This window comes from Anarhichas minor, unplaced genomic scaffold (assembly GCF_050575085.1).
Source record: "Anarhichas minor isolate MPS153535 unplaced genomic scaffold, ASM5057508v1 ptg000014l, whole genome shotgun sequence".
NCBI lineage: Eukaryota > Metazoa > Chordata > Actinopteri > Perciformes > Anarhichadidae > Anarhichas > Anarhichas minor.
The window spans coordinates 11,887,642-11,911,002 of NW_027466460.1; the positions used below are offsets into that span (position 1 = coordinate 11,887,642).

A 23,361-nucleotide genomic window follows, 5' to 3' on the forward strand; every position below is an offset into this window, starting at 1 on the left:
TGGCACTATAGGCTAATTACTAATATTAATAAGTTAGTTTATTTGTTACGGTAACAGAAATGGTGCTTTTTTCCCCAATATTTACGAAAGCAGAAATGTATGGAAATGCCCCACAGGACTATTAAGAGCCTCCAATGGCAGTCATCATGTATGCATCAGCCTATTGGTCCGGGTCTGGACTGCTACAGTACAATTACGCACACTGGTGAGTCCGTAACTGCGCAACCCAGACTGTATTACGTTATAGTGCATCGCAGTGAAGGGAAGAGAACCGCATTTATGATGCCTTCATAACAATGGGGAAATTAACACTTCTAGAGGTGGAATTTGTTGTGACACTCCAAATGTGCTGATGTGACGTTTATGGGGCAGGATGCGGGGAAACCCTGTAAACTACCGTTGGGAAAATTTCCTGCTGTTGAAATAGTATTGTTTGGGATTTCCATACAAAATATTAGCTCATTATTTTCGGGAACTTTATGTCAATGTGTATTGGAAGCTATACTGTCTTTTCGCGAGGGTGGGAAATAAATAACTGTTTCCCCCCTCTTCACACTCGGGCTTTGTGACACAATTTACAAAAATAAAACAAAATCTTCTCTTGGAACCTTTTTTGCAATTGCTTTCAAAAGCTTGGGTGCGTTAAAAAAAAAATCGCGCCTCAAGAGTCTCAAGTTTACGACTGTTTTGAAGGCAGCGCTACTATTTCTATTTCTAACAGAGCTTCTTTAGCTTGTATTCAAGATTTGTGTCTTTGTTTTCGTTACCATTTGTCCCAGCAGGCTATAAAACCCCATTCACCTCCCAAATGACGGCCGACGGTGAATCTTTGAGAGCAGGCAGGGCTCAGTTTGACGAAGATAAAAAAAAAGTCCGCGGGGAAGTTCCCTATAGGAAATCCCCTAAAGACTGTGCGGGGATATTATTCTGCGCCACAGCCTCGACACAAGTGACATCCTCGGTCCATTTGTAAAGTCACAGGGCTGATAGCGGAGGTGTCAAATGCTGGATTACTAAAAGACCGATCCGTCTGTCAAACATCTACGAAGCCAACTATGGATAACGTCAGCGTGAACTCCGAGAACGACGTGAAACTCCGGAGTTGCAGCACGCTGAATACTCTGCACCATGAGACGCTGCAGGAAGTCGAACTTCTCAACAAACAGATTTACGTCAAGGACAATATTATTGCAGATTTAAAAGCGAGGCTGGGGAGATATGAGCGGATCTACGTGGCTGTGGGAGATAACGAGTCCGTGGTCATGGGGCCGTCCAAGTCTTTGCTGGAGAACTTGTGTAACGAAATATGCAAACTGAAACAGAAGAGGAAAGACTTGGAGCTCAAGGCATCTCGACAAACGGAGGTAAAATAACGTTCAAAATGCTTTTCTTTTGATGATCCATGCAGATGAGTGTTTTGTAGGTAATGGAGCTAGTTAGTACAGTGACAGGTCCGTTTCATGTAGGTACAAATAGTCTCTTGGCAATAACTAATACGCTTTAAATCTCCTCAAGTCCATATTTCTATATTCATGCTGGTGGTTATTGATTTTATTATTGTGATGTTGTATTGTTTTAATGTATTTACCTCAAATATGTTGAAACTTCCTCAAAGTAGACTTATGATTAAAAAGAAATCTACCAGAACAAATATTGGCAGCAATAATCAGAATGACAGATTTTATTTTATAAATGTTTTTTGTATGAATAATAAATATGTCAAAAGGTTACACATTAAGAACTGATGTGGTCATGCAACTGATCTCTCTCTCTCTCTGTCTTCCTCCCCAGGAGATCCAGAGGCTGACTGTGCAGCTCGGAGAGAAGGAGCTGGAGTTGGAGAGTGTCAGGTGTCAGCCGGAGCACGAGAAGGACCGGGAGATCCACCGGCTGCGGGCGGCCCTGCAGGAGAGGGAGCGGTCCGAGGCCACCAGAGCCGTACTCTGCACGTCCCTGGTGGAGGAGGCTGACCAGCTGCGCAGCCAGCTTGGGACCACAGTGAAGGTGTGCCAGGAGCTGCTGGCCAGGCTGGAGAAAGATAAGAAGGGGGGAGGAGAAGTGGAGGATGTGGCTCAGCAGCAAAAGTCTCAGGAGGTTTGTGTGAAACTTTCTCTGTGTTGAATATATTTGAATGTATCGCATCCCACCTTTTTAAATGCAGCATTGGAACTGTATTTATATTTGGAGGGCTCTGTTGTAACATCTCTTTCACCATTTTTCTACAGATGACAGATTCCTCTGACATGAGTGGTGTTAACGCCCAAATCTGTCAACTTCAAGAGGAGAATCAACAGCTAAAGCAGCGAGTGGCATATGTAAGTCTTCACCAAGTTTACAAGTTGTCGTCAATGACTATACTTGTACATTTATACGCGATATTACGCGATATTAAGGTGGTGCTGTTTTTTTTAAGAAAATATATTAAACTTGCTATTGTTGTTGTTTCTTCTTTTAGGTCCAAAACCTGAATTCTCAGTGGCAGAAGTATGACTCCAGCAGGGAGGACTATACCAGAGGTTTATGTCGGAGGCTAAAGGAGACCTCTGGGCAGGGCTTGATGCCTGGGCTTGGCTCTATAAGCACCGGTTTGCTTCACCAGGAGATTTCCAGGCTCAACGGCTTACTCGAGGAGAAGATGAGCGAGTGTGCGCGGCTGAGTAGTGAAGTGGAGGAGCTGAGGAGGCACGACAAAGAGCGCATCCAGACTCTGGAGCAGCAGGTCTGTGCTACACCATGATCTTTATATTACATTTCGTTGAATCAGATTTCATGAGTAGAACTGGACTGCAATCGGCTCTTTAGGCTTCTGATGTGTTTTGAAAACTGACTTTTGAAGAAACGAGAAGACTAAAAAGTTCTTTCTATTCCTCAATCAGGTCCTCATCTACGCAGATGACTTTAAGTCGGAGCGTGCCGACCGGGAGCGAGCGCAGGGCCAGATCCAAGACCTGAAGGAGCAGATTTATCAGTTAAAACAGCAGCTACACAAACAGGTGAGACGACAGCCCTCAAACACTTGCATTATATTCCATATATTTTTTGTGTTGGCTTGTGCAATCCTAACCGTGTATGTACATAATTGCCTTCAGCAGGGAGCAAGCAGAGAAGTGGTTCCCATGTGTCGTGTGCACATAGGGCACAGGATCACCTCAAGGCGACATAAGGACTCTTCAGAGCCTCTATTGAGGACCACGGCTGAGTTGCAGCAACAGCCCGCCGCTACAGCAGCAGCAGCAGCAGCAGCACCGCGCCCCGCGTGGAACGAACGCCCGGGCCTGTCAGAGCTACAGTGCCCGCAATGCTTCGTCAATTTCAGCGACACGGACACCGCAGAGTACCTGAACCATTGTGAAGAGTGTGCCAGAAGATAAACGGAACAACACTCGTTTTTGGAAGAAAAAAAAAAAAAAAAAGACACTTATTACTTGCTGACAGTAATCGAACACTGAAGAGCAGCACTACACGGCAGAAAATAACCTGAGTGGGGTTTCCAATTCGGAGAGACTTGACTACAAATGAAACAACTGACTTGAGATGTTTGTACATAGTGGAGCAAAACTGTACAACCCAAAGTTCCCCTGTTGCAAGAGAAATGAGTTGATCAGGCTTTTCTAAGTCTGCATTGTGAACAGTGTCAGGTTCTTAGTGTTCTCCTGTGGAAATGCAGGAGATTATTGTGGTAGGGAAGTGGATGTCAATGCAATATATCAAATGTCATATACCTCAATGTGTCAAATTACAAACCTGTTGCACTTTCTTGACATTTAGCCAAAAACTCAATCGTACGATTAAGACATTCATGACGCATAAGCTTCTTATTTTGGATAATGTGGTGCTATTAGTTGTTTATTTTCGATTGAACTTTACATATTCTGTCCTGTAAATTATACATTCTTAATAAGAGATTTAAAATATATAACTATATTAATATTTATTCATGTTGCGTAAATATTTGGAAAAGGTAAAGCCATGAAATATTTGTTTTCTGGTACACTTTTAGGATCAAAAATGTTAATACATTCTAACTGGAAAAAATGTTTTATCCATTTTTTTGTAACAGTGTATGTAAAGATTGCATCCCAACTGACAAATCCTGTGCGGTTTCTCTTGAGCTGGCACATTATTTTTGTAATAAAATACTGTTTACCCACACTTTATCTTATGGTGATTTATATAGCTTTAAGTATGCCACATTATCATGCGGTGTATTTTAATTCTTGACAGTCTGCAGCCTCGAGCTGTAACCACAGATCACAGCCTAACCACGAAAATGTTGGCGCTACTTAATCTAAGTCTGTGTGTGTGTGTGTGTGTCTGTCCATCTGTGTCACGTGTATGTGCTTGTGTGCGCGGTGGAAACCCCCTTCTGAGTGTTGCCTGAATGGGCACGCTGTACTGTCACAGCCATGTTCCCAGCTGTTGTGTGGCTATAGCAAACACTACAGGGCCACTGAGAAGATCAGAGAGAGACTGTAGCTCAAGTTACATCCAACAACCGCCTGCGGATCAGTTGGTGACCAAAACATTCTACAGTCGGTGTCTGTGAAGTATCATTTTGACACATTTAGGTCAATAGTACCTTTTGGGTGATTCACTTGTCATGGGTTTAGTGTAGTAAGCACAGGAAGCTGGACATCCCCTGTTTAAAAGGAAGTAGACTGTTGCAGTGCACAGAAAAGACTCAGTCAAACCACCGTGGTGTCTGAGTGTGAGTGAACACAAGACACATTATGATCAAAGAACTACTTTAAAGCAAAAATATGAAACTGTTTAAAAAGGAAGCAACATGTTGTTCTTACAAATGAAATGTTGAATCCATGAGCAGTAACACTACTCTTGCTCAATTCAAAACAATCTTTTTTTTTTTTTTTTTTGTCACTACAGCGTTACCAGCATGAGCTAATGTTGGCAAGCTAGCAAGATATTGCTTTGAGTCACAGTCAGTCTTGTGCATCATTTATGGGATAACGATATATGTGGTTGCTCTTTAACAAAAGTTGCACAGTCTCACTATAAATACTATATCATTGAATGTAATTGCTTTATTTGCTTTCTTACCAAGAATCCGATCAGAAGATGTTACCATTCTCTGTATGGTAAATATGATGCTACTGTGAGCAGTCGGTTAGCTTAGCTTAGCACAAAGCTTATGGTGGGGGGGGGGGGCTGGCTATGTTTTACAGCTACACGGTAAACAAGAATCATTGGCACATGTCTGTACGGATTAAGCACACAACATATAACAGTTAATAAGTGAGCTTTAGAGGTGCTGGTAGCAGGATTTTGTAACATTGGACAAAGCCAGAGCTAGCTGTCTAGCTAACTTAGCTGCGAGCGGAAGCCGCATTTTGTCACAAAAAAAACCTGTATTTCCCAAAATATAGCATTATTATTATGTAAATCTCAAATTTACTAATAAACTAGAGGTTATTAAGCTATTATTTAAGAAACATGTTTAAAATAAATAGTGTTACCTACCTCTGAAAACAAAATGAAGCGGTTCGACAGGCCAAATATTTAAATGACACCAGGCAGCATCACATGCTAACTTACTCATCAGTTAACAGGGGAAGATATTTGAAAATGTATTTAATTTACATATGGCTCTAATTCATTATTCATTCAACGATTGGTTCCTATTTTGGCTTTAAAGGGCAACTGCAGTAACTTGTCTGTAGGCCTTTGTCTGCATGCAGCCTTGTAGAAATGCACACAGCCCCTAAAAAGGCCATGAGCTGTCTGCGGGGATTCTCCCCCCCCGCCACACACGCATTTATAACAGGGTCTATAAGTGACTGAACTTCCACAGAGAAAAAAAACGCTCTACCCACCCATCTGAGAGTGGAAAGAAATAGGTCACAAGTCCCCACCTGAGTGTCTGGGAACTTTTCTAAGAAACAATAGAATTTAAAAGAAAAAGTCAGGTGACAGCAGAAGATCAGTTCCTGTTGGAAACTAGATTCAAAGCATCAGGATGTACTGCTGTCGTATACTTTAACAAAGAGAAAAACACTTCAGCCTGACACTTATCCAGACAAATACAGAATGGATAGATATACTACAGCCTTTAATCGTATGTGTATCCTAAAAGAACGGGAATTTCCCGCCATCATGAGGGAATTCCCAAAAGTTTATTATTTGAAAATAGAGCGTTGTCGACTTGAGCCGATCATTTTTGATTTAGTGTATGTTGGTTCAGGTAATTGGTATTAATGTTGAATGGGAAAGGATTTTTTTTATTTTGTAACAAAGTCCAGGGTTGTAACTATCAAAATCAGCATTGTGGCAGATGTTGTCAGGAACAACAGGGGTGAAGGGGGGGGGGGGGGGGATTCCCTCTTTGGAAGTGTATGTGATCCTGAAGCGCTCCAGGCAGTCGACAATGAAAAGATCAGCATTCTGATTACAAGCTACAAGGCAGCTGTGATCCCTTCTAATAATCCTTTTGGTGCTCGCCCGTCATTGTCAGACTGCTCCGAGACCACCATTGTGTTTTCCCTCATCAACCCAGAATTCATACAGCAAAGGTCAAAATAAGGAAACCTTTTTGAAAGGACAAATGATGGAAATTGACTTATAAATCTATTATTAACTGAAGGAAAGGGTTGTCTTAAGTAGCTCTTATCTCTGCACATATAAAAAAAAACACAAATCGACATGTTTTATTTAGATCACGGCCCACATTTGTCTCTCAAGACATTTTGCTCGGTGTTTTTCGGCTTGTCTACGTTAGCGTAGTTTTGCGGGGCATTTGCTGAAATGTGGTAGATCCCATCTTACATCACTGGTGACTGAGAGCGAGCGCGCCTTACAAACATGATTCATACCTGAAATAAATTATGAGTCAGATGGGCTCTGGTGGCTCTCACAAACTAAAACCTTTTGTCTTCCCTTGAATGAAGTGCATTTACCACAGTCCTCTCAATCATCAAATTTATAGGAGCGGTAATTTTTCATTGAGAAATCCCTCGGTTTTAAGAGGTTGAGAGGAAGCAGTCTGAGGAACATAACTGTAACTCACTTCCTCTACACATCCATTTGGCTTTGAACATGAACATACTGTACTTTCACAGCATATTTTAACTTTTTGTTTTGAATCAAAAGCTATACTTATTCTAGGTTTAATTTTAGGCCACCTCTAGCTTTGTGCATTTGTGGAAATAGATATAAAATGAGGTTTTAGCAACAAAAATGAAATGCAAATTGAAGCTCAAGTTTGTGGAAAAACACAAAGCTTTTACTGCTGTTGTCCCGCCAGTGCTGTCGTAAAATGCATGCATTAGCTCATCTACATCTAGATAAGCCAAAGCATGACCTCATTTCACGCTCACTTTTGCTCTGAGGGAATGTACTTGATTTCAAAACTGCCTCAAGTCTATTTTCCCAAGAGCTTCATGTGCATACATCGGGGCTGCTTATGTAAATGCCTGAAGCAGCCCTACCTTTGGAATTGAAACTGAAGCTCGGGATCTACATGACTCACAGTCACAGTGGCCTTCTAGATTGATTATGACTGTCAATTAGTGGATTTCCCAAAAGGAACACGTATTTATTTGAGGGTGTGACTCACCCTGCAACTTTGTGGAGATGCAGACATGCAGAGCAGCAACAATGGGTGAAATTCCTGCGCGGTCACAAGCAGTACACGCTATATTCAACGGTCCCATATGGGCGTCAACACATGGAAGTGAACTTGAAAGGGATTTTCTCACATTTAAAAAAACAAACAACTTCAATTCCAATCCAGAATGAATGTCTTTTTGGAAAATAAGCTTAAGATTTGAGTAACTTCGATACAATTTTCCTTTTCTGTTGAATATTAAGTTGCGGCAAATTAGCTTAGCTTAGCACAAAGACTGAAAAAAAAAAAAAGGGAGAAATTGTTAGCCTGGCTCTGTCCAACGGTAACATCTGCCAACCGTCACCTCTAAAACTCACATATCAACACGCTACATCTCGTTTGTTTAATCAGTACAAAAAGAAGGAAGTGTAAAAACTGCAGGAGGTAATGTGCCAGACCGTTTCCCGGCTCTAAACGTTTGTCGGGTAAAGTAGCGCAGACGGCAAGAAGCTCCTAATCCCGACCAAGAAATTGTCCGTAAAACAGCAAACTGTCGTTTTCACGAGCCATTCGTTACACTGCGACACGCAAATTAGTGAGCTTTGAGAATGCGCTTCTGTCCCAAAACGATTTCTTTACATGTATGTGTAGTTTTTAAGTGTCCAGGCCCTTTTAATGGAAATTTCTACAGCATGTAGGAAATAAGATTCGACACAAGACGCATAATCCTGCCGTACTACTGTATTCCATCTTTCAAAAAAGAAAGACAAGATTTAATATTACTTAACAATATGTTAAAAGTAGCCAGTTTGGCTTCAGTGTTAATACAATATACACTCTATAACAGATTGATAGTGTGAGTATTGTTCTTTTTCGATTTCATTCTGAAAGTATTCTGATACAAGCTGGCTACAGGTCAAAAATAAAGAAAACAAACTGTAACTGGTACACTTTTACTCAACAGTTTGTTAAACAGAACTTAAAAACCAAAAAAGAACATTGTCAAGTATTACGCTTTCCTCCTTTCTGTGAAACGGGGTGGTTGGGGGGGGGGGGGGGGGGGGGTGGTGGTTGGGGGGGAGAGACCAGCTGACCAAGCCCATTCCCTTGTCAATCATGTGGATGAGATGCCGTGCTAGGAACGGGAAACGATGGGATATTAAGCCACAATATCTCAAATACAGCTTTTAATTCATTACATTTCTCTTCTTTTTTTTGCAGTTTCCATTGTCTCTTTTTTTTGGAAGGAAACCATCCAGACATAGCAAGCATCTTTTGACTATAGGTAAGCCATTAAAAGAAAAAAACATTTCAGACCATGGCTTTGTAAGTCAAAAGAAATGCCCAACTCAGACTAAAAGCACACAAGCACGCAAGGAAAATTAATCAGATGAAAAGTAGCATTTTTGTGATTCTTTGTGTGATTTAATTTAATTTTTGTTTTAGTTCTGCAGGTGGATCGATCCAGATGGGTCTGTGTTGGAACCACACAGCGACAGGAACAAAGCAAGGCAGCGTGGGTGTGATTTGGGCACAGCAGGAGAGAAGTTCTGGGAGGACAACAGCTGGGTGGAGGTAAAGGGAGGGGGCGGGGGGGTTGGAACAGCTGTTAAGGTACTGATTGTGTCCCGACAGTCACTGACCAACAGCCTCAATGTGCAGCGTACGTAGCTTTCTTCAAACTAAAGTTTGACCAGTTGATGGAAAGCCGTTGGCGGGTCTGCCGGGCAGAATCCAAGCAAAACCTGCAGGACAAAAACAAAAACACATGAACCTTCTGAAGAGGCACACTAAGACATGTTTAAAGGTACTCTGTACACACATTTTGTGTAGCTCTGAGGTATAATAAAAGTGTTCAATTTCCTTCAAAGAGATTTTTCTTATTAGGGAAGGCAAGAAGACAATTTGAATGGTTTTGAAACCCTCATTGTTTGCATGCTAGCGGTTGTCTTCTTCTTCCTCGTCTTTGCTGGCCAATCAATGTGCATCTACCTCATTGCTATTCAACTGTCAATCAACAGAATAGCACGTAACTGTGGAAACTGTGCTTGTGCATTTTATCCACTTATGACGATGTTGCAATACACATACCTTTTGAAATATTCCACCTCCCTCTCCGTTTCATCCATTTCAGTGGTATCCAGGTCGATGTCTTTGGGCAAGAATACGTCATCTAAAAGAAAATAACATAAATGGATGTTAATTGCTGCGATATTAAATATATGAATTACTTTTGGAAGTGTATTATGAAATATGTCTCAGAGGAGAACTTAGATACGCATCTTTGATACTACTACTACTGGATGGCGCTTGAGTCGCTACACATCTGAATGTAGGCAGGTTTGTCAGAGGAATAAAAGTGGAAAACTCCCGCACACTACCAGCCACAAGTGAGACAAACGGAATCTTTTTCCTTCTACATTAAGCAGATTCTATACCAGATTGTCGAAAATATTATCTATCCCCTGAATTGTGACCCATAAAACCAACCTATTGAGGTGTTCATCTTGTCCCCCTTCTTCTTCTTGCTCTTCTTGGTCTTGCCTTTGGGCTGTGGAGACTCTGCACTGGGAGGTTTGCCATTCTGCTCAGTGTGGGAGGCTGGAGGGGGTGACGGGGAAGGGTTTGACACAGGTGGACTGTGCCTGTCTTCCTTTATGTGGGTCAGCGGTTGTTGTAGCTGCTGATGCTGCCTTTTCCCACTGGAGCTTCCAGCGTTACACTTGTCCTCCCTCCTTGGTGTAGTGGTTAGGAGAGGAGCCAGGGCCTCGGCAGGCCTGATTCGCGTTGCTTTGATGTCTGGTGTAGTGGTGGGGACGGTGCCGTTCGCTAGCTTTGCTGGCACATCTGAGCTCCTGGGTAGCTCTGGGGCTTTCTTTACAGCAGCCACACAAGTGCCCACTTTAGCAGACTGCTTGGCCTTTACTTTACTGTTGACCTCTAGCTGAGATGTAGGAGTGCCATTGTGGAGGATGGCATGACAGTTGGGGATGTTGGTCTCAGTAGAAAAACCCCTCTCACTAGTGTGTTTCGGGCTGTGCTGTGTGTTGGGGCGGGGTGCGGGGTCTAATCTGGGTTCCTTCTTTTCAGGGAGCCTGATTAGGGTTTGAAGCAGTGAGTGTGACTTTCCGTTCTGTAGGTTATCTAAGACGTTCTGAGCTGTCTGTTTGAGGGGCTGTGGGTTGTTTTGTGGGGGAGCGGTGTTTTCCTTTGCTTTCTCTTTCTTTTTCTTCTTGGCAGCCCGATGATGCTGCAGCTCTTGCAGCCGGAGTAGCTCCTTTTGAAGCGCCGCCTCTTCCTCTTCCTGCCGCTGTCGTCGTTGCTGCTCCTCCAACATCTGCTGCTCCTCCCTCTCACGGGTTTCTGCCTCCAGACGGGCCTTCTCCTCCATCTGAAGCACACAGAGACGTATACTTTCAGCATTAAAACAACTTCGGCCCAAAAGTTGTCAACAAAGAGCCAAGAATTAAGTACTTCCAGAGATACACTGGAGGTCATTGCTACTGTTTAGGTAATTGGGATGGACGTTTACCTTCTTCTGTTTATGCCTGGCCCGTTTGGCTGCTTTAGAACTGGAGGCAGGTTTATTGTCGGCACTATTGATGAACTGCAATAAGTCCTCCACCCGCCTGTGGTCCTCCACTCCTCCATCTCGCTCCATCACTGGTTGCTGCTGCTCCTCCCGTTTAGGCTGCTCCTCCTTACGTTTGGTCAGACGCAAGCGCAGCTTCTCTCGCATCTCTGCATAGTTTCGACTGGTAGGAGCAGCTGGGGGCTGTGAACGAAACACAGAATGATCAAATAAATGATTACATTAAGCTAATACTCTATGATTCACTAGATTCTTAGCTTGAAACAAACTGAATGCAGAATTTTAATTCAAAAAGTACCCAAATCAGCATCCGCCCCAAAAAAAAAAAACATGTAAATTTGAGGTGAACATGCTAATAACTTCAGTGAGTAATAACTGTGTGCCTCTTACCCCGCCATGCCCGAAGAACTCGCAGTAGCAGCAGTCACAGTACTTTCCTTCTTTCTGGTTTGTGGAGGTGGAAGTGGAAGAGCTGTGCTCGGAGCAGCTGTCCTCGTCCTGACTCTCCTCCCCATCGTACGGCTGGTGCTCGTACGCCCCATTCCCCTCACAGCGATGGCCTTCACAGTCAGGATCACTGAAAAGAATTGTACTTAAAACTGGTCCCAAAAGATACTTCTTTTCATCACAAACGACAAAATCATATTTCCAATCAATTATGCTTGATTAATGTCCTTTATGAGCTTGTAGGACACGGTGGTGGTCTTACCTGCAGACACTGGGTGGGGCACTGACGGGACCATCAGCTGAGGAGGCCGGCGGCTCAGCGGGCGGGAGGCACAAACCCTGGTGGGTCTCCATGAAGTCCGGGGCTGGGGCAGCCATCTTTGGAAAGGGCTGGGATCCCATTGTGGGAAGGTGCGTGGTGGGTGCTGGGGGCAGGGTGGGGGCGGAGAGTGGAGGGAGGGAGGTGAGTCCTGTGGGACAGTTTCTAGGGGGGGCTGGAGCGGGTTGCCTATGGTCCTCTTTACCTAGATTGTGAAATACATCGTCTAGAGGAGACAAAAGATATATTGGATGAGAGCATTGTTCTTCTTTGTTCTTAAAAACATGCAGTTAATCACAAAGTTATCACACAAAAGGAAAAGTTAGCAACAAATATCAGAGAATTAACTAGCACTCATATTTGAAAGAAACAAGTTTGTTTAAAATCTGAATATATCCTTGAACTTTGTTTTGTGTTATGTGGTCAAAACTGTAATTCCCAAAGCGTTGCTCCTACAGCCTATATTACCTAAAGAGTTGGGTCTTTTAGATGCTAGGTGGATGGGTGGGATATTACTTGACTGGACAGTGGTGGCAGTGCAAGACACAGAGGACGTGGAGGCGGAGGTGGCCATCACTACTCGGTTGGTCTCCATGAAGGCATCCTGGAAATTGTAGAGACACTTCTTCTTGGCGCCACTCTTCTTCTGCTGTTTGGCTTCGGAAGAGGAGCATGATGACGACGATGAAGATGATGATGAAGACGATGACAATGACGAGGAAGCGGAGCAGGAAGGGGGCAGAGGGGTGGGCAGCGAGGGGTGTTCCCCTTGGGGGCCGATCGATGATGTTGGGGGGAGGGGCATGTCAGCGAGGGGTGGGCCGAGCATGTCACCTGTTGATAAATAATAAATCAGACAACCTCGTGATTTTAACAGTGTTTGACTCGCTGCATTTTGTATGGATTATTTCTGCAGTGCCAGAGAGGCTCACCTGGAAGGGACTCTGGCAACAGGACAGATGGATTCCAGCTCTTCATCACAGCAGCATCCCAAAGGTTCTCAAACTTGAGCGAGAGGCACTGCAGCGAGCTGTTCCAGTCGCCCGCTCCACATGCACCGCCAAAGCAGTTCTGGTAAACGTGCTCCGGTAACGACGGGCTGAAGGCCGGCTGCTTGGCCGCTGAGTGGTTTGATGTGGGGTTTGGGGGCAAAGGCTTAAAGGAAAGAAGAAATAAATTACAAAACAAATCATGTCACTAGGTTGGGATTATGAGAAACTGCTTTGAGCTGGTGGAGAATACAGTTTTGGTTTGCTTTCAACTTGGACTGGGTTCAGCCTGACCCCTGGTGGCGAAGAATTAAAATGACAAAGTGAAACTAGAATACAATGAAGCTCAGTATTGTTCCTGTAAACTTCAAAAATCCCCAGTGATAAGGAAATGAATACATTTCCCTCAAAGGGACTCTCATATCTATAATTATACACACGAGATAAAGAAAGTAATCAGGAAGAAGATCATTTATATGTGGCCTTAGTGCTGTACTTGTCCTCACCTTGTTGTGTGTGAGAGGAGGACTGGGAGGGTAGAGCGTGGGGTGCAGCAGGGGCCGGGAGAAGTTGTGTAGGGGCAGGTGGCCGTGGATGTGGGGGTAGAGGTGGAGGGCAGGGTGGGTAGGGGTTGTCTTGCTGTCTGTGAAGAACTGGTGTCCAACAGTGGGAGGAGGTGCAGCGTGGAGGCGACTAGGGGGCAGGCATGTGGCAGGGCCCAGGGTGGAGGAGCTGGGGTCTTGGTTGCACACGTGGCATTCGCAGGCATGCTGGACCTGTTCTACCTGAGAGTGGGAAGACAAATTTAAAATATGTCGCGTGCGTTTATTCTGGTGTGTGTTCCTCTACCCTGCCCTTGTAAGATTATCATCTAGTTATATTTATACTGAAACAATTAGTCGTTGGACAGAAGATTTTATCAGCAGCAATTTCGTCAATCCATGAATCATTTCAGTAATCTTTCAAGCTTTCAGTGTTCATTTCATTATGAAATCATACTTTAAAGGCATAACTGTGTAACAATGAAAGCTTATTAAAAGGTGTTACCACACCTGTTGGTGGTTGTAAGAAGGTGGAGGGCTGATGGTCTTTCCTGAGGAAAGCTCCTCCCGCTGGCCTCTGGGCTCCCCATCAACTTCCTCCTCGTCACCCTCTGATGAGCTGCTGCTGCTGGTCCTGTGAGGAGACTGAGACAGAAATGAGAAGACCCAATTAGGAAACAGGTGAGGAACAGCACACAAAAGCCGGTAGCCCACTCATAATGAACGTCAGTTTCATCATTCAGAAACTCGGGAGGGAAATTCACAACTAATCGTGGGCTTTTTTTTTAAAGTAATATAAAACAGCGAGCACAGAACTCACCCCTGCCTTTAGTTCCACATTTTCACATTCCCCATTGATGTCATTATGGAGGCCGTTCACAGCAGCGGTCACAACACTGTTCTCCACATAACCAGTCATAGGGTAGATGTCCCCGAACTTACTGGACAACGGAGGCACTTCGTCATCATCACTAATACTAAAAGAAGAGGGAAATGAGTAGTGGTGTTAGCGGAAAGTGACAGCGGGGGGAATTATTGTTTATAGGAAGCGGTGTGCAGTTATGATCTGAATGAACTGTGCTTAGATGAGTCGTTACAACCATTTTGATGGGACAGCGACCGGCTAACTTACAAAGTGTTGGGATCTCCTTCGGGCAGAATGAGCCTTGGATGCTGCTGAATGGTGATGGGAGAACTGGAGTTGGAGCCAGAGGCTGAGCTGCCGGAGGAGAGGCTGGGAGGGTGCACCTCTGCCAGGTAGTCGCGGGGAGGTTCCCCTTGCAGGGGCAGCTTGATGTGGAGGTCCTCGGCGATGGGAGAGTCCATGATGCCACAGGTCAGGATGTGGGAGAGACTACAGTCATCACACGTGCACCTGTTGGTAGTCAGTAGTACAGAATCTTAATATTGCAATACTTATGACAGTATTTTCTGAATATTTGTTGTTAAGTATTCACGGTGACACACGGAGTTAAACTCATGTCTCTTAATGTTTTAGTTACAACATCTCAAAATTAGATTGTTGACATAATACAATATCAAGAAAAGCTAATATGAACAAATTATTGCGGAACCTCACATATTGGGGATAAAGTCAAGCTCATAGTGGCCTTACTTTGGATAATCGTTTTAGTAACAGTTATAGATCAACAGTTATCCATCAACATCGAACTCTAGGTGGGTTTTAGGGAAACCATGTGAGAGTATCCGTGCAATAGTAGAAACGCAAAGGTTTTTGGTTCTAGCTCCTCAAGGCCCACGCGGCCATCAACAACATCTGGCTGGAAGACGGCCCTAGCTCTTAATGGCGCGATAGTGGAGAAGCGCTGGCTGTTGGAAGTGACGTGATCTCAGTCCAGACAAACCAATGAGTCGTGGAAACTCACCTTCTTCGATAATTGCAGTTTGGGCAGTCTGGAATACTCAGACGAGATGAGAGCATTCTCATCGTGTCTGTGAAGTTGTGTTCTCCGGTGGGGGGCTTCTTACTGTTGGGCAACTATAAAGAGAACACAATTTTAGAAACTGCTCTGAGGCGCAGAACTACACGCATTTAAAATCTGCCACGACGGCTCCGTAATATTGTTGTGTACCTGTTCTTCTATAAATCTTCTCTGCTTAAAGAACTCCCAGTCCTCCTTCAGCATTCGCTGCTTCGTCTTCAAAGTCTGGAAATGGGCAGAAGAGCGTGAACTTTCATAAATGAAAGAAATTACAATTTGACTGTGTTCAGACGTCATTCTCAAGTCTCTTACGTTTTTGCTTATCAAAGACTTGTGTGGCTCTGTTCTTTGGTTGGTGAGACTCTGACCCTCCACCTTAAAAAGCAGCTGCAAAAGAGTCACATCGTTAGAGCGTTAATTACACCATCTTCACAAAGTACCACCTTTTTATAAAAGTACTGTTATTTCCTGTATCAAATGGGTTTATTCTGCCTAGGATGTGCATACCTGTTCATCTACATAGTCATCAATCCTCTTCTCACACTCCTGCCATTCAGTAGCCACCGAAGCCATCTCCTGCTGCAGCTGATGGTAGCTTTCTAACAAGGTCCTGTACATATCTTCATTGTATGAATCGTGAGAGGCTGTGCCATGTCTAAAAAACATTTTTTAAAAAAGAGGCAGAATAAGACAAAGACACTTGTATGGTTTAATGGACAAGACGTGTGTAGAATGTGTGTTCACAAAGGTCAACTGTTCATTTGAAAAGCAAACTTCTGAAACACTGAATGTGGCACATCGGTCCAATTTGGGTCAGGAATATCAGATTACGTGAAAATGATGGATATCTTTCATTACACTAGTACAACTATATCTTACTTCAGCTGTGCAACCAGTGCAGGTAAACTGCTGTGCAAGATCGGTTCAGAGAACACCAGATTCTCAAAAAGGTGCTTGTTGTGCAGCTCCCACGTCACCTGGAATTTCTGAAGGTGCTCATTTTCCTGGAGGAGAAAAAAACATTTTGAAATCATTGTCAGCCTGTGATGCCACCTGCAGGACAGCTACCACACTATCTCTGTATAGCTGCAGCGACACAAAAGACAAACTGACCAGGGTGAGCAGGAAGCTGCTGATGGTGCGTGCAGCTTGACAGAGGGCGTTGTACTCCTCCAGCAGCAGGGAAATGAACTGGTAGGCCTGAGGAGGACCCAGGGCTGCAGCCACAGTCCCCGCTGGTCCTGTAGTCTTGGGTCCTGTAGATAGGTGCTTCAGTAGCCGCACCTTCATTTCCAAAACGTATTCACGCGCCTGCTGCTCCAACCGTTGATAGAGCTGGTAAGGGTCCTTCTCACAGAGTCTACGGGGGGGGGGGGGGGGAATAAAAGCAAGGACATAAAGATGAGATTTGATGGGGCTTTTAATCTGACCGATACAGTCGAGATGGAAGTAGTTTCGACTTGTTGACATCATTCCCTTCAAAGGCTGTCAGGCCTGATTGTTCTTACAAAAGGCTTATTTAATGCATCCACAGTTCAATAGCGGCCCCTAATGGACAAACACCTAAAAGAGAGTCGTTTTACCGATCGACAAGCTCCTTCATGCCCTCCTTGTCTCTCTCTAGGGGCTGGTCATGGTCATCTGCTAATGGTGTTCCTGTCTGACGGTAGATGCAGCGCACCAGGTAGCGAACCTCCGACCAGTGGTTCTGTAGCTGCTGTGACTCCCTCTCTGATTCAGCAGAGATCTCCCTGTTATTCAGGACATGAATTCATTAAGAGCTTGAAATAAAGATTTAACAGTGCATTAGAATTGAATTCCCTTTCGAATGGCAATCACTCTGAACTGACCGTCTCTCGTTGCAGGCGTCACAGCTGCACACTGTATCAGCGGGCATTGGTGCGGTGAGGTCCGGGGCAGGGAGCATGGGTAGTGTCGGCACAGCAGTGGTCAGTCGGTCCCCTGTGGCTGCCTCCTGGGCCAGGTTTCCGTTACCCACGGGCATGTGCAAAAGGAAGTCCTGGCTCTGTGGGGAAATATCACAAACGGCCCACTGAGATACAGAACACGTTTGATGCTTTCCTCAATTTAGCACTTGCTGCGTTGTTTGTCAAGTCACAATTATTTCTCTTGATTGATGTGGGCTGCACAGTGGTGTGTAGTGGGCTGGCACTTTTGCCTCATGTTCTCCACGTCTCCCCCCCCCCCGCAAACCTGAACATGATAAGCAGCTTAAGATAATGGAGCTTTTGATGTCTTAAGTCCAAAACATGCTGCAACGACACATCATATGACTAACACAGTAACTGTTAGCATAGCATAATATAATGTATTTAGGAGTAATATCTGTATGAAGATGGAACGTCACAGACGTCTGGACATTGAGTACCTCAGCATTATTTTCCTCCTTGTTCACTACGGCAGCAACAAAGAAGAAAGATGTTCTGTGAGCCGACAACAGAAGAAGTCCAGGCACAGAAGCTGGGATCGGCCAATCCAAGGAGAGAGTCTTGTGCCCCAACAGGAACGTCATGGGGTAAGTGTTTCTTACTTGAATCCCTTATTAAGATACACACCTATGTAACTACGATAGGAGCCGGGCTGGGCTGGTCTAATCATGGACAAGCTGCTGGAGCTGTGATGTTGAATTTCGGATCTTCCTGCAGCTGCTTCACAGTAAAAGCTTTCCAGTGGTTTGGCTCGGTTTACTACAGCGCCATGATATTTAGAGTCAGCATCAACCCCACTGCTGTGAGGATGCAGAGGAACAATACATTAATGAGGAAACCAAACCCAAGCCAGACAGCCAAGGCACACCCACAACAAGGAAACCCACCGCTCTGACATACCTGACAGCCTTAATATAAAGCCTTATAGTATAGTATATGAACCAGCTCAACAATGCAACAGCTACAACCGCACGAGGTACTCAATACGGTTTAGAGTTGTACAACTTTGACTAGTGTTAACAATTGACTTGCATATGTACAAGTGTAAACGTAGTATAACTTTGAATCACAGGTCAGTAAGGCAGTGTATGTCTTTGAGCCCATGTGTCATTGTAGTAAAGAAATATTGCACCTAACACGCACGTGTTACTTTTGAAATTCTGCTACAATATGGAACTCCCTATTTGCCGTTTTTAATTTCACATTTTTGGTTTCCTAATCTAAGTATGTGCTTGAGTGATGATTCAGGAACTTCCCAGAACTCAAGAGACACGTCATCAATGTGCAAGCAGCAAAATGACGCAGAATGTACCTCTGTGTAAATACAATAATTGTAGTCGGCAGAGATGACTACACATTATTTCTGATTGACAAGAGTTTACTTGAGGCTCAGTTCACACAACCAAAATGTAGCGAACACACAACACAGCAGAAATGTGTAAACAGTGACGACAGTCAGCCTTTGGCTCTGCTAAAAAACTGAAATATGGAATATGAAACTACTGCTTCGAGTCTATACAACAAATAACTGCTCATAACTTGCACTTAATCAAAGCACACAGGTAAAAACTATTCAATGTTTAATCACAAGATGTTTCCACTTCTATATTGGTGTTGCCCTGACAAAGACACAAGCTGAGCACATAGCCAGGCTGTCTAACATAAAGACGCTCTGTATTTGAAGAGGCATTAGTCTCAGACATCGTGGCATTCACACAACATAGGCCAGAGAGCATAATTACAGTCATGCTCTGACGTGTAAAGCTAATTCAACTACAAAGTGTTAACAAAAGTTAAGGTTACACATACTGAAAAGAATATAGTCGTTGTTGATCCACTGCATTTTCCTTTGTTTTAAGAACTTGACATCATTTGCATTTTATGGCCTAGTTACTATTAACTAGCTGTAGTTCAAAGTGAAGCAAAGTCAAAATATGAAATTAGAGAATGTTTGCAACGTTTTTGTTATTTGTTTTTAACAGCTGTTATTTCTGGTTGCTCTGCTTTTCTGGCAAAGAAACGGATATGAACACGAGAGCTACACCATCCCCTGAAAGACTGGCTGCAGCTGTGCGAGTTAAACGGCAGATGTATCACTGCTGAGACGGATGATGTTTGAATGATTCCACGGACTCCAAAGAACTACAGGACCCGCAGTTTTTTCCTCACTACACCCGCAAACTTTTTGCCCGTCATCTTTGAACTTCCAACACCTTCAAAACTCTCTCTACCCGGGTGTCTTACCCCCAAAGACTGCTCCAGAGCAGTGTGTCGGTCCTCCTTCTCCACTGTGCGCCTGCAGTCGGAGCACACCCACAGAGGCAGCTGGAGGGCGCTGGGTGTCTTGTTGGGCTGTGCCGTACCGTTCTGGCCCGCGATCCCTGCCTCTGGAGGCACGCAACTGTCTTTGCGCTCACATCGGCATAAGAGGCAGCTATCGCCAGCTGTGTAGGGAGCCCGCTGGTTCAAGCCGAACGTGAACGGGGTCTGTGGCGAGTATTTAGTAGGAGGAAGAATAAATCATAAGGTACCCGGCCACACAAACATTCACATAAATAATAATTATAATATTTAATGATAATTTTCAAAAAACATGAAAATCAATATGGATTGTCAAACTAAACTAAAAAATAATGTGCAAATTGAAAATAACTGTCTCCAGGATGAACCAGTCTGCAATGCAGTATGTCTGCTTGATATCAAGGTAGGTCACACTCTCCTCCTTTGTAAGGCATTGCATTCTGGGTACACCAGCTGTGTAAACCGCCATTAAAACACCGAAACTTTTTCTTCATGTGCAGCCTCCTCAGTGAGTGAACCACAGCGTGGCACAAACACATAATTACCAGACAGGAGTTTCAATGATCTCCATATTGGTGCAGTTTGTCAGAGAGCAAAATGCATTTGGGGATTTAAAAAAAGGAAAAGGTTGCTTTGCATCTATTTCAGCAACAGTTTATAGGTGTACCAGGAGTTTCCATGAGTTTCTCAATCTGTGGGAGTTGTGGGTCACTCAGCTTGATTCACTCCTCCAGCAGTGGTATTTTCTGGGGATTTCTTATCTTGACTGTATATTTTGGTAAACTGCAAAGGCCAAACGGGGTGTAACAACTAAAATAATCTGGTTCAATTCAGTATAATTGTGTCACAATTGAATACAACAAAAAAAGCAATGTTCCTCATATTTTGACTTTCAATTTATTAAGTATTATAATTGAGACTTTTTTTGCCTGACTTATTTAGAGTAATTTCTTGTCAGCATAACAAAAACACAATATTAAAAAAATAAAAGCAAAAGCTATTTTGTACACGCGCAGGGTGCATCATTGGATTTGTTGTATGTGTTGAATAAAATATTTTGTTCTTAACAATACACGCAAAACACATTGTTACAGCATTAATGGTTACTTACTACATTGATGCACAAAAGCAGTACAACATATTTGAACGCACATGTCAATACTTTTGTTAGAGCAGTCAATGAGATTAATTTAGTTTTTAAAGAACATTTTGGCTTTTTGACAAGAGACTTTACCGGGATATGGGCACAGTCCCTCATATGCGGTACGGCATACATTCAAAAAGCACTCATTTGGATATAATATCGCCATTAATCGTCCCGATGCTGTGACATTCAGTTCAGCTGGTTATCCATGTTTGTGAATATTGATTTCACTGTCCAAGATCTTAACGACAGGACAATATGAAGTTTGGTTTAGGTCAAATTTTTCATTCAAGACAATGTTTCAATGACAGTCACTTTACATATGGCTAGATGCTAACATAGTGCTGATAACACATATGCAGCTTTCTAACACCGCTGTCAAAAAAAATGCTGCAGAGACGGAAATCACTGCTGCAATTGATCACTTAGGGCGGGCTGTCACAAAACGACAACACCGGTTCCAGCCACGTTCCAGATGTGTAGTGCAACTACAGATGTTGAACCATCTTGATGTCATGCTGTGGCAGAGCACAAGACCGTTTGGTGCCCCATCAGAATTGAATATTCTTGATATTTGTGACAGTTATATCACTTCAGACACTAAACGTTTAAAATGTTATGTGTAAAGGCAAATAAACAAAGAGCAACTTAAAGCCTTCTTGTAGTGTGCTTCCCCTTCTAGTGTGCCTATGGTTCTGGCGTAAAGGTGTACGTTTTTGATAAATCTAACTGTGGCTTCAGATAAACGTCTGAAACACCTGATGTGAACTTACCTGAAGGACCCCGGAGAAGTCAGCATTCACTGGTCCTTCCGTAAACTGTGGTGTAACACTGTTGCTTACCTGAGGGATACAAACAGCTCAATGTTTACATAGAAGTGACACACTTGATTAATCAGAGTTAGTGCACCGGTAATTATTACGTTTTGAAGTCTAGATTACAGTTTACAATCTTCTAAAATGTGTTAAGTGATACTGTCATGCCTGCTCAGGAAAGACACAGACTACAATATAAACATAATGTGTCCATAGCCGATGTTCAGGCCCCACTTGTACCTAGTAATATCTACTTTATGGTTTCTTAGCTCTTTTGGCAATTTGTGTAAAAACGTATCGACTTAATTGACCCCAAAACTAACCAATGAACTTTTGAATCTACATCTTGAAGTTTAACTTTCAAACACAGGCCAGTTACAAAGAAATTAGCTAACATCTTATGGTGTCCCTGTAACTTAAAGGTTTTTTGTGCCAATGTCGTAAAACTAAGCTACTTTAGATATCTGCAGGCGGTTAGTCTGTTTAGCTTATTATCTGGTGAATATAACCAGGTTAAATTCTTTATAAAGCAAGAAAAATGGAAGGTCAGCTCGTATACATCGAGGCCTGACGGGGCTGAAGTTGTTAGTACTCTTCACTGTTAGCATTAGCTAGCATTCATGTTTATCTGCGTAAAAGCAGCCTTATGGTCCAACTGTGTTGAACCTTATGGTTCTCCTAAATCTTTTGTTTAGCCCATGTAATCTCCACCCAACGTACCTGGACTGCATTTGCTAATAAATAACGCTTCTTAGTGACTTAAGTTGTTGTCGATTCATCTGTGATATCTTAACTTGAGCTAACGATGGTAGTCACAGCGTTCGGCACACGTAGCCTAACGCTAATGTTTACGACAGTGTAATACCATATACCGAGGCCGGTTTGACTACACGGCTAGACGACTTGCTAGCTGGCACTGCACACCACAAAGCGCAACAACCAGCATTAGCGGTAATTAAGCCAGTTAATGTCCAGCTACGCATACGTTAGTTCGCTAGCTGCCCTCCTCGCATCAGTGTCGGGCCCAAATCAGATGTGTGTCGTTGATAGCGCTGCTAGCTAGTCACCCCGTTTTTGACATCCACCGGTTTACAACGCGTGACACTCGTACCTCTCCGTTTATGCCCGTGATGGACCCGATATTCCCGTTGCCCGTATTGCCAGTTGTTAAGAAACTGACGACAGAGGCAGGTGTTGCTGTTCCCGCACAGCCAAGGGCCGAGGCAACCCCGGCCTTGCCACCGCTGGTGTTGCAGACAGCACTGCAACTACTGCCACCGCCCCGCTTGTTCTTCCTGCGTTTAGCCCCTCGTTTAGCATCGGTTGGACTCATTTTTTTTCCACAAAAGAAGCGAGACAACGTGCCGTCCACACTTGGCAGGGTCTCGAGTGGAATGCTGGCGCGATCACTCTGGTATAAGTCCGGGATAGCGATTTAGAGACTCCCCAAAACGACTAGACACTCAGTTCCATCAGAGTGCAAAACCCGACTTCATAGATTCCAATATGGCCTCTAGCTGTGCTGCCTCAACTTGGCAGTTTGCGTTGCAACGCAACTGTGCGTTCCACGTACCCGGGGCTTCTGGGAAATGGAGTTTGTTGTGTATTATCACATTGTAGCAAGCTACAGTGGAAGAAGGTGTACCGTTGTAGCTGAGATACACATTTTTGAGCAAGACTTAACCAGCATATTAGCCTGTTCACTGTCGTGTTTTATCAAAATTTGGTAATTTTAAAATGAATGAATGAATAAAATTAA

At 43.7% G+C, this 23,361-nt stretch overlaps 2 protein-coding genes across 17 annotated transcripts; one reads left to right on the top strand and one right to left on the bottom strand.

The window, feature by feature from the left end:
* The first annotated feature begins 793 nt into the window (after positions 1-793).
* tnip2 (TNFAIP3 interacting protein 2) lies at positions 794-4,152 on the top strand. Of its 3 annotated transcripts, none has more exons than XM_076091480.1 (6): positions 797-1,364; positions 1,792-2,094; positions 2,226-2,315; positions 2,456-2,719; positions 2,877-2,993; positions 3,093-4,152. In XM_076091480.1, the coding sequence occupies exons 1-6, from the start codon at positions 1,056-1,058 to the stop codon at positions 3,369-3,371; spliced, it is 1,362 nt and encodes a 453-aa protein (XP_075947595.1). In that variant the 5' UTR covers positions 797-1,055; the 3' UTR covers positions 3,372-4,152. The 3 variants fall into 3 exon arrangements, with proteins under 3 accessions (XP_075947593.1, XP_075947595.1, XP_075947594.1); XM_076091479.1 differs by having other exon boundaries at positions 800-1,364; positions 3,090-4,152; XM_076091478.1 differs by having other exon boundaries at positions 794-1,364; positions 2,877-4,152.
* Positions 1,654-23,117, bottom strand: fam193a (family with sequence similarity 193 member A). Of its 14 annotated transcripts, none has more exons than XR_012954060.1 (26): positions 22,714-23,117; positions 21,561-21,629; positions 19,587-19,829; positions 17,244-17,419; positions 16,977-17,144; positions 16,507-16,753; positions 16,273-16,397; positions 15,901-16,048; positions 15,706-15,780; positions 15,544-15,618; positions 15,337-15,449; positions 14,583-14,825; positions 14,271-14,427; positions 13,961-14,095; positions 13,415-13,693; positions 12,852-13,074; positions 12,388-12,753; positions 11,863-12,145; positions 11,544-11,730; positions 11,094-11,336; positions 10,052-10,952; positions 9,653-9,734; positions 9,205-9,306; positions 2,432-2,948; positions 2,148-2,273; positions 1,654-2,028 (listed from the first exon to the last, which is right to left on the bottom strand). XR_012954060.1 is itself a non-coding variant. In XM_076091472.1 (24 exons), exons 1-23 carry the CDS (start codon positions 22,933-22,935, stop codon positions 9,213-9,215), a joined length of 4,854 nt encoding a protein of 1,617 aa, XP_075947587.1. In that variant the 5' UTR covers positions 22,936-23,117; the 3' UTR covers positions 1,654-2,028; positions 9,205-9,212. The 14 variants fall into 14 exon arrangements, 7 of the variants coding, with proteins under 7 accessions (XP_075947587.1, XP_075947588.1, XP_075947589.1 ...); XR_012954062.1 differs by lacking the exon at positions 2,432-2,948 and adding an exon at positions 4,580-4,639 and having other exon boundaries at positions 2,148-2,219; XR_012954059.1 differs by lacking the exon at positions 2,432-2,948 and adding an exon at positions 4,580-4,639.
* Positions 23,118-23,361: the final 244 nt, after the last annotated feature.

What these genes read in the sequence shown, in the direction of transcription:
- tnip2 (XM_076091478.1), top strand. Translation starts at nt 1,056, where the DNA reads ATGGATAACGTCAGCGTGAACTCCGAGAACGACGTGAAACTCCGGAGT. An exon ending in AGGCATCTCGACAAACGGAG is followed by an intron (nt 1,365 to 1,791) that starts GTAAAATAACGT and finishes CTTCCTCCCCAG; the next exon opens with GAGATCCAGAGGCTGACTGT. An exon ending in TCCAGACTCTGGAGCAGCAG is followed by an intron (nt 2,720 to 2,876) that starts GTCTGTGCTACA and finishes TTCCTCAATCAG; the next exon opens with GTCCTCATCTACGCAGATGA.
- fam193a (XM_076091472.1), bottom strand. Translation starts at nt 22,935, where the DNA reads ATGAGTCCAACCGATGCTAAACGAGGGGCTAAACGCAGGAAGAACAAG. An exon ending in ACTTCTCCGGGGTCCTTCAG is followed by an intron (nt 19,830 to 21,560) that starts GTAAGTTCACAT and finishes TACTCGCCACAG; the next exon opens with ACCCCGTTCACGTTCGGCTT. An exon ending in GAAGATTTATAGAAGAACAG is followed by an intron (nt 15,450 to 15,543) that starts GTACACAACAAT and finishes TTCTCTTTATAG; the next exon opens with TTGCCCAACAGTAAGAAGCC.